The sequence below is a fragment of the Perna viridis genome, chromosome 14, assembly GCF_037379345.1.
Source record: "Perna viridis isolate PV_CMFRI_1.1 ecotype Kerala chromosome 14, ASM3737934v1, whole genome shotgun sequence".
NCBI classification, from domain to species: domain Eukaryota; kingdom Metazoa; phylum Mollusca; class Bivalvia; order Mytilida; family Mytilidae; genus Perna; species Perna viridis.
Window position 1 is genome coordinate 12,240,903 of NC_142458.1, and position 11,048 is coordinate 12,251,950.

The window sequence follows — 11,048 nt, forward strand, 5'->3', positions numbered from 1 at the left end:
TTGGTAAACGTTTACAGATACGAATCTTTTAAGCGTCTCATTAACTTGGATGATTCATGCCTGGCAGTCGAAAATTATTTTAGTTTTAATTTGCTGTCTTTTGACGACTGAATCAGCTGATTACTGTAAAGTAAACAAGTAGAGGAAAAGATCTTTTTTTTTTATTTTCCTTTAAAAAGTTTTAAAACTCAATCATCAATGTGACTTTCGTTGTTTTGCACACACACACACATGTATATATATCTTTTTTTTAAATTAAATTTAATTCAATGGCATGAAAGCTTCCTGATTGGTTTTGTCTTTATTGTATAATTTCTTGTGTTAACATTAATATAGTGATGCACAAAGTGACTACTGAGATAAACCGGTGTCTCTAGAAGAATTTTAAGGCAATTATCATCTCATAGATACATGTCATGTATGAAAAAGTTGCATTCATTTTATGTAAAATTATGGCAGTGGCTGCTTGTCCACACATTCAAGGACAGGTAGCCGCTACAGGCAAATCGTCCATACATCTAATTTGAGTCAATAACTTACCGAATTGTGACTAAAACGCTCTATTTATGTTAGTAGTGTTGAAATTGTGATAAATTCATTTTATTCAAATACATGATGATACAAATACAATAAAAATCATCAAATCATTATGTAACATATATCAATTAAAAATCATTCAGAATTAAGACAAAATATTCTTTTAACAGACTTGAAAGACTAGTTTAAACGAATATAACAAAATAGGTATAGTGTATATGTCAAAGAGACATATCCCCTGCGATGAAAACATCAGTCCAAGGTTTGCCCATTCAGAAAGATTGTTTTGGCACATGATTCATTCTGGTACATTGTAAATCATAATACTGCTATTCCAGCAATCACAGCAAGCTAGTGAGTTTTGGTCTGACAATATCTCCTTACATGTGAAAAATTTCCATTCACACTGGTCCTTCTTAGTAGGAACTAAAATTTTAAGAACATCCCATGTGTTAGCACTGTAGTACTTTTTAACACATGGAATATTTACATTTTCATCCAAGATTTTATTACAATTTTTTTTAACATCTGGTAAAGACAAGGCATCAGTTTTTGCACCAGTCATTGTAACTTCTGTGACTTGTTCTGTGTCTGACCAACATAAAATCCGACCATTTTCCTGCACAGGGGCTTGCTCCCACTATCAAATATGCAGCCTGACTAGTGTATTACACAAGCGGAAAACTGTCCAGTTAATTACATGTGATCACAGTTGGCAAACCACCCATTAATAGTTGTACATTTGCAGATAAGTTCAACAACATTTCTGTAACATATCAGGCGTTTCCGTCATGATTTCATATGTTATGGAGGCTAGCCGGATCTGTGGATGATAAGCCTGAAAAGGCTCCCAATTCACAAGTGGGTGGATGAGGAACCACTACCTAAAATTATACCAAACACTGGCCTGACTTTAGCTGTTTTTATGTGATCAATTCTGCAAAGAGGGTGAAAATGAACTAAGTCTGGATAATTTTCAGATGTTCCCTATGTATTCAAGGTAACAATAATTCACATTGACATGCTGGTCAATAGAAGAACAATCGCCACCTATACACAATAGGTGATTTAAGCTGTAAATGAGTGATCCATAAATGAAGTGAATCTCAGGTGTTCGTTTATTTTTGCATTCTCTGCAGAATTGAAAAAAAATTAAACATGCGAAAGTCAGGTGAGTTTTTGATCTAATTTTACATTAACTTGATGTAACTTTTTCATATCTAGAGGATGCTATGCCTTAAACACTTTGTAGATGCACAGGTTTGTCTGTAGTTGGAGGGAAATAAGTAGTGAAATTTGGGCCAAATTTGTTGAAATGATAGACCTTAAAAAATTATTAATAAAAAAAAAATACTCTATGACAATCTGTAGAGTGTGTTCCTCATCAGGAACTTCTCTCAAAGGTATTCCTTATGATAAATCTAAGGGAATTTTCTTATAACATGTATAACTACATGTACATGTACATATATAATAATTTGGATTTTAATACATGAACATTTTATATGTACATTGTACACAAACATGTACATTATATGTGAGTTTCATAACATTTCATTAATCTTGCTTACAGTGTTGAAGTCATATCAATTGTGGAGTCAAGATTGCTCTTTTAGTTGTTTTTTTTTGTTTCTATACAAATGACCATGTACAATTGTACATACATGTACATTGTAAGTATATATTTTCACATTTTGAGTTTTAATGGTGGTTTCTCTTAATTTCCTTCATATGAACAATGCACAATGAAGAGCTCTTGTTAGTGCATGTGCATTTTTTTCTTTCGATTTTTAAGTACAGTGCACCATGCATAGTATTATATAGGACCTGTCATGGTCTTGTTTTTGATATTACTGAAATATCTTATTGTGGAAGATTGTAAGTTCATTTTCTGGTCGAGTCACAATGGAAGTACAAATGTATAGACTTTAAAATTGTTTGTCACTGCTTCTCCATCAAAGATGCAGCATATACAAATGTACATCTAGGATATAGAGTGAATGTTTTATTTTGCTAAGAGTTCAAATAATGTGTGTGAGTACTTACAGGCTGTTGCTTCAGTGAGTAAGCACAATTAAAATCTTGCTCAGTATGCCCAACTGTTCTATTGGTCAAACTTTCCTCTCCTGTAACTTTATAATGCATGAAATGTCTGCTAAAGGAAACCCACATTTAAAGAGGTAGACCTAGGGTAAGGAAAACAACTCTTAAAAATCACTGGAATGTTTGTATTCAGCATTTTACATCAATCTTATGTAAGCATCTAATTAACTTGGATTAATTTTATTCTGCTTCAAATGAAAGCTTGAGAGACTTAGGTGATATTGAGTATGATGCAAACATATCACTGATTTCATGAGTTATGTCCCTTACCCTATGTCTACCTCCTTAATCAAGCAATCTTTTGACAGATGGATGCAGCTTCTGGAGGGAACAATGGAAATGAAGAATCCAAAGGAAATGATGGTGGCTTCAAGCCTAAGGAAGATCTTTTAAATATTTTGATGTCTACTCTTGGGTTTTCAAGAAATGCTGCTACTAGGGTTTGTAAATACACATACATTTGACTATTGATAGAGATGTAACATAGACAAATAAGATGCCTGATGAAGTGTTAAGCGAAATAAAAGAGAAATTATTATTGTGAAAACAAAATTCTTACACAAATATACAGATTGTGCTTTATGATATGATGAAGTTTTACCCATTTAAGCACAATTTTGACTGAATTTTGCCCCAAAAAAATAATCGGCAATTTAGAAGAAATTTTTTATATTTTGGCTTTTTTTTATTATGCAAATATTAAGGATAAAATACGAAACTGGTTTCATGTTTTAAATTTCTCTGCAATTATCATAAATAACAGAAATGCATAATTAATATTTACATTTTTTGTACATGTACGTGTATGAATCAACTGTATTATACAGTACATCAAATATATGAAAATAGGTTTAAGATAAAGGATTTGTACATGTACATTTCCATGTAATAAATTCAGTAGTGTTTGTTTGATATTATTCATGTTTCTTGTAATTAAACCCCCCCCACAAACAAAGTTTGGTATATAAGAATCACCACGTCTGTCTGTCCATCCATCCGTCTGTCCATATTCCTTGTTAGCACAACTCCTCAACCCCTCAAGGGATTTTGATGAAATTTTATAGGAAGGTTGAGTATCATATGTAGATGTGTATGAAGGAAGATAAATACTGTTGGATAACTCCAAAGGGAGATAATTTAAAATAATGGTTTTACATGTTAAAACATCGTAAGCACAACTCCTAAACTGCTCAAGGGATTTTGATGAAATTTTTTTAGGATGGTTGGTTATGATATGTAGATGTACATGAAGGAACATAATTACTGTCGGAGGACTCCAAAGGGAGATGATCCAAATTAAGGGTTTTATATGTTAATATCTTTCAAGGGCAACTACTTCATCACCATTCATGGGATTTTTATGCAGTTTTATAGGAAAGGTCGGCACATATGTACATGTAGATGTGAAATTGCTGTCAGAGGATTCTAAAGGGAGATAATCCATATTTATGGCTTTATAAATGTACATGTTTTAATATTTTGACTTGTAAGCACAACTCCTGAACCACTTTTTGATTTTTGAACCAGGAATTTTGATGTTTTATTTTAATTAGGTTGGATATCATATGTAGATGTGCATGAAGGAATTTTTGTTGGATGCTTTCAAAGGGAGACAAATCCAAATTAAAGGTTTTGCATTTTAGTCCATTTGAAACAGGGGGTATTTTCGTTGTCAACAAGCTCATGATATTTCTAATTATTGTTTCAGTAACAGGAAATCATTAGAATAATATTCAACATGTGTATGTTTTCAATGTTTATTCTTTTAGCAATCCATTACCTCTTGGCAGAAAATTTATACATTCTACATTGTGGGTACACAGTGTACATGTTACATGCATATCACATGTATCATTAAACTTGGAGTGGTGCATATATTTTAGTTACATGTACATGTAGATAGATTAAGACAGTGTAAATATTGCTATACATATAATTTTAGTCTTTATTTTTTTTATACTGTAAACATGACATACATAATCATTACACTTGTATTTCAGGGCTTGTATTATACTGGTAACTACAATGCCGATTTGGCGGCAGCATGGATCATTGAGAATGAAGATCAGGATTTGAATGCTCCATTTACGGTATACAATACATATATGTACATGACGTATTACATCTTTATTGAAGTTTGGTCACTTAATTTATTAATTATGCAGAGTTCTTACTGGTCTTTTTTCTAGTCAAAGCTCAAGAATGATTGATAATCCAACCTTGTGTTCTATTAAATTGTGCATAAAAAAAAAAATAATAATAATAAAAAAATAAAAAAAAAATTATTCCTTGAATTAATGTTTGTTTGATACATGGATTAAGGCAAAAAAAAATGAAATATTTTCAGTTACCAGACCTAGTCTTTACCTAGTCTTTTTTGTCATGCCTACCTTAAACATTTTATGGCCAATTTTAACTTAAGCACAAGTCTAAATTGTTTCCCCTTAAACATTTGATGGCCATTTTAACTGAAGCACAAGTCTAAATTGTTTCCCCTTAAACATTTGATGGCCATTTTAACTGAAGCACAAGTCTAAATTGTTTCCCCTTAAACATTTGATGGCCATTTTTAACTTAAGCACAAGTCTAAATTGTTTCCCCTTAAACATTTTATGGCCATTTTAACTGAAGCACAAGTCTGAATTGTTTCCCCTTAAACATTTGATGGCCATTTTTAACTTAAGCACAAGTCTAAATTGTTTCCCCTTAAACATTTGATGGCCATTTTAACTGAAGCACAAAGTCTAAATTGTTTCCCCTTAAACATTTGATGGCCATTTTTAAATCAAGCACTGTTTAAGTCTAAATTGTTTCCCCGTTAACTCAACAAATGTAAAATGTTTTGAAAAATAAAATAACTTTCTTACCTACTTAACCTTTTTTTGTCTTGCTGCTAGCCAGAAACAAGGCTATAATTACTGACGGATCATGGCCAAGTGGTTATGCTCTAGGCTTGTCACAAAGTCAAGGTTCCCAGTACCTCAGCTCAGTGATTTAAGATTTTCCAGCTTGTAGATTTTCTTCCACAAAGCTAACACTTATATTTGCCTAAACGTTATTAATCATGTCCTAATTTTGTCGCAGGACTTGATAGTGCTGTTTTTCTAGTGCTATAAATTTTAGCTCTGTGCAATCAGAAACCAATTTTGGTTACAATGAACACTGTGCTGTATTTAAAAATAATCTAAAAGTCTATGTTATGCCTGTAGACAAAGAGCAATTTCAAATACTACATGGGATGTTTCAAAAATTAATTGTTTGAAACTGACATTACATTTGACGATAAGAACAATGTTTCCCTGATAGTTTTTACACTATAAATGAAAGGTGCATAACTCTGTTGTTAATTGTAGCTACTTCATCTCTCACTTTTGTATCTCATTTTATCACTGTAATGTCATGTAATATAATATGAAAAGTATTTTTAAAGTTTTGAAATAATTACTAAAACAGTGTAAAATGCATTTGAACTATGTTTGCCCAAGCCCAGCCCCACACTTTGTTGGGGAGACATATTTTTTAGCCCTGTCTATCTGAACCACCGGCTGTTAGTCCATTACAATTTTGTAAGCACAACTCCTCAGTGAGTACTGTACCAAAGTTCAAGAAACTGGGTAGGTACATGTAGTTATGACATGATATGTAGTTGTGCATAATACCTGCAGGGTTTGTGATCCACTGAATTTTATTGGAGTTATACCCCTTTGAACTTTGGAATGGGGAAGACATACTTTTTTTTATAAACAAAAGCAAACTTTGATTTACCTCTGTGCTCAAATTGTAAATTTTCCTTTCTTATGTAGGCTGATGCTGAAGACTCGGATGAAAGTGAAGATGATTACATCCCTGATGGGGTGGACTTTTACAAGATGGTGTTTGTTGTTAACGGTGAACTGAGTATGGGTGTTGGCAAAGTGGCAGCACAAGTTGCCCATGCAGCATTGGGGTTACATCGGATCGTATTGGAAAATCCACAGAAATATGGACAGATGTTAATGTCATGGGAACAATTTGGGTAATTTATTGTGAATTATAATAACATGAATAATGCTTGAATGAAATTACATGCAGTTTTCTCTATTTTCTAGCATTAACCTTACATTTTGTACTACACAAAAGATGTTTTGCTTTTAATACTGAACTAAACACTTTGTAAATGACCAAATTGACCATTTGAATATTAGATTTGGATGAATTGTTGTGAAACCACTGAGTCACATAACAAGACTTATCATATACTATACAGCAGATCTTTGACAACTTTTATATATGGTTTTTCATATAACCTGTGCTCTTAGAAGATAAAAATTATATAGAATGTACTTTGGAATTCATAACTAAGGGAAATAACTCTTTAAATGACAGTAAAATACAATAGAAACTATTGTATTTTCAATGTTGATTATCACCTAAGAGCAGACAGATTGGAACAAATAATTATATATTTCACCATATAGATCTATTTTTGTTGTGAAACCACTGAATCACATAACAAGACTTATCATATACTATACAGCAGATCTTTGACAACTTTTATAGGCATTGCATCTCAGAATACTGCTTAAGAAATGAAGGGTGAACATTTTTTTAAGTTAAAAATATTAAGTTGCATGCCTTATGGTGCTAGGCATACTTCCACTCGTACAGGAAGTTGATATTTGACAGCAACAAAAATCACTTACAATGTTTTCCCCAGTTATATAAAACCACACCATGAAGTCAATCCATCCATTGGGAGTCAAGATTTTTGTGATGAAATTCAAAGTCAGAAAGACAGCTAAGAATCATGCAAAATGTGATTCATGGTTGGAAAGCCTACATATTTTCATTTTTGATATTTTGTTTCAATTGTTATAGTAAACAGAAATTGACGTGGTTTTTCATATAACCTGTGCTCTTAGAAGATAAAAATTATATAGAATGTACATGGAATTCATAACTAAGGGAGATAACTCTTTAAATGACAGTAAAATACAATAGAAACTGTTGTAATTTCAATGTAGATTATCTCCTAAGAGTAGACAGATTGGAATGAATAATTATACATTTCACCATATAGATCTATAAAGCAACTTAATAACAAAAATAAAAATATGTAGCCTTTTTTTAGGTGTATCACATGTAACTAGATTTGCATGATTCTTACAAAGAACTACTTAATAGGTTTTAATATACATGTACATGTATCTTTCTTTATTACAGAGAGACCAAGATTGTTGTGAAAGGAGACACAACATCACAGTTATTAGATTTAGCTGCTAAAGCAAACACTTTAGATTTACCTAACTATCTAGTCCAAGATGCTGGACGTACACAGGTTAGTTACGTCAGACTGACTTGACCTCTGACCCAATGATGGTGTTAATTACATCAGACTACCTTGACCTCTGACCCCATGATGGTGTTTGTTACATCCGACTGCCTTGGCCTCTGATCCCATGATGGTGTTTGTTACATCAGACTGCCTTTACCTTTGACCTCATGATGGTGTTAATTATATCAGACTGCATTGGCTTCTGACCCAATGAGGGTGTTAGTTACATCCAACTGCCTTGACCTCTGACCCCCTGATGGTGTTTGTTACATCAGACTATCTTGACCTCTGACCCCATGATAGTGTTTGTTACATCCGACTGCCTTGGCCTCTGATCCCATGATGGTGTTTGTTACATCAGACTGCCTTGACCTGTGACCCCATGAGGGTGTTAATTACATCAGACTGCCTTGACCTAGCTAAACTTTTAATTTTGGGCTGCTACGCCTTTGCAAAGGACCAAAACCACAATCAATCAATTTTGCTGAAATGATGATATAGAAAATTTCATGTCAACCACCAGGTAAGCTTTCTCTTGACCCCATCTTGAAAATATTACACTGGTTCATTTCAGTTCAATCTTTCCAGGTTTTGATCAATTCTGAAATTTGATTTCCCTAAGAACTGTGAACTTGCCATTGAAAATTGTGATACTTTAATGAAATTCATGAATAATGAGTTAATGAATGAATGAAATTTTGATGAACAAGAGTACATGTACCATTACAGAATTTTTTTATAGAAAATTAGAAGTATGAGCTGTACAGCAAACATTGGAATCATGATTGAAGTGTACTTTACATCAAACACATTTATCATGTTTTGATATCATCAATCATGAATGATATCAGCTATCTATTAATCATGATTGAAGCTATCAAACTTTTAATCATGAATGATTTTTTGTTTTGTTTTTACAGATAGAACCTGGTTCCATAACAGTGCTTGGCATCATGGGTAAAATAGACCAAGTAGATTCAGTGTCGGGAAGTCTGAAGTTGCTATGATGACAAGGAAGATAACTGTGATAAGACCTGTGATTTTTTTTTACTGTGCTTTTATATGGCAGTAATCTGTGCAGTATTTTAAGATCTATTGTAATTGGTGTTTGGTAACTGGACGCGGTGTTGCTTCAAGCTTCCCTAAGCTTCTTGTTTGAATGGTAGAACCATTATAAAATAGTCTTCATGAAGTACACTCAGAAAATGTGATGGTATAGCATTCTGCTTATTATAATAACTTTAATAAAAAAATGGCAAAACAAAGCATCATTTAGCTATCATGTTTATTTTTTAACTGTCTACACTTGATGGTAAGTGTATTCAATTAGACTTAATATAAACAAACTTATTTTGGTGCGCAATTTGTTTTTTGTAATTTCACAAGAAGAACAAATTACCAAAATAAATCAGCCATATAAAGTCCCTTTGTTAGAGAATATATGTTAAACAGAGCATAAGTCACGAAAAATAAATGGCAACACAGTAAATATCCTGAAATACAAAAATAAGTGTCTACAAAAATGCCTTTTTTTCATATTATTTTCCGTTTGATCCATTGTTGATGAAACTGGAAGGCCATTGACCCTGGAGATCAGGAATCTAAATATCATCTGTGGTGCAGTCAAAGATTGTGATGTGGGCCCTAAACTGAATGACACTAGGACCTTTAGAAGAAGGGGATATTACCGTATGGCAGGTTATTTTGGCGGGTGTATAATTTCGATTTTGAGGAAAAAAGTGTTAGTGGAAAATTTGGGCGTTTTTGATTTTGGCAGATGCATGTAGTTAGTTGTGCACTAAATGATTATGCCTAAGTGAATGTTTTGTGGAATTTCTTTTCGCATTCTAAAACAGACCGCTAAATTAGACACTGAAATCTACCCACTATACAGTGTTAATGGAGTCTGAGAGATTTTTTTCTGAAATGAATAAAGAAATTGGTTTGGTTTTGCAGTTTTACGATCAACATATGTCGTTCCTAAAATTATACATGGATAATTTATTCTGCTGTTTGATTTATTCAGATTTTGGCTAAGACATTTCTTTACTATGGTATTTGTAATGAATTGTACAAGTCTAATTATTTACATGGTTAAGTGTTATTTATATGTTACATGTACATGTATGTTTTGTTATTTTATTATCCTCTTTGTCTTCATATTGGTTATAAAAATTTGTGCACAAAATAATTTTATTGATATTTGTGTATGAAACACACCACTCAACTATTTAGTAAATGGCATAGATGGGGATATTATTTTCATGAATTAACATTTTCTTGTGATTCCCTGAAGTAAGAAAGAAGATACTTAAATATTTTTTAATTATAAAATAATTTCTATCTTTGATTCTTAATAACTTGAATCAAAAGAATTTCATATAATAATAAATTCCATCATTTAGGACATGTAGTATGTTCTGTCTTCAGCTATTTGAGAGAACGTATACAGGGGCGGTTCCAGGATTTCAGGTTAGAGGGTGTATATAGAATTAAAGTCCAATCCAAGCAAGAAAGACAATTTTGGGGATAGAATATGCCAAAAAGCAAGATTTCATGTAAAAATAAAAATTGTTCCCACTATTTTTTTTTTTTTTTGGGGGGGGGAGGGGGCTACATTTGGATCTGTGCCTGGTATATTTTTCTTTGAACTCAACTTTTTCTTACAATAAAAATCAATCATGGATAGATTTGTTGTAACAGTCCTTTAGCTCATAAAATATATTGCTATTTTGAAAACTTAGAAATCAGCATCCTTCAATGGATTTGAACCAAGCTTACAGTTAAGACTATTACAAAATTATAGAAAATCTAGGCTTATTTTTGATATTCCAAGTTAAAGGTCTGAGAAAAGGTCAAATTTCTACTGTTTGGGGAATGTCTTGCTTTGCAATTAGTTCACAGTGCAGTTAATTGGTAATTAAGCCTTCAGTGTCATGTGAGCAATTCGTGTCATGTGACCAGTGTCATGTAAACATTGAGTGTTATAATTTAATTAAAGTGTCTGTCATATTTTGAGTGGATGATTGTATTCTGTTAATGAATGTGGCTTAAGTTGTTTGTAATAAAACAATTAATACTCTAGTTATTGTGT

At 32.4% G+C, this 11,048-nt stretch overlaps 1 protein-coding gene across 3 annotated transcripts; it reads left to right on the forward strand.

The window, feature by feature from the left end:
* Positions 1-24: 24 nt before the first annotated feature.
* On the forward strand, positions 25-11,038 carry LOC148598225 (putative peptidyl-tRNA hydrolase 2). Of its 3 annotated transcripts, none has more exons than XM_088560890.1 (6): positions 25-130; positions 2,949-3,080; positions 4,641-4,730; positions 6,444-6,655; positions 7,843-7,957; positions 8,875-11,038. In XM_088560890.1, the coding sequence occupies exons 1-6, from the start codon at positions 50-52 to the stop codon at positions 8,959-8,961; spliced, it is 717 nt and encodes a 238-aa protein (XP_088417016.1). In that variant the 5' UTR covers positions 25-49; the 3' UTR covers positions 8,962-11,038. The 3 variants fall into 3 exon arrangements, with proteins under 3 accessions (XP_088417016.1, XP_088417017.1, XP_088417018.1); XM_088560891.1 differs by having other exon boundaries at positions 30-138; XM_088560892.1 differs by having other exon boundaries at positions 30-125.
* The last annotated feature ends 10 nt before the right edge of the window (positions 11,039-11,048 follow it).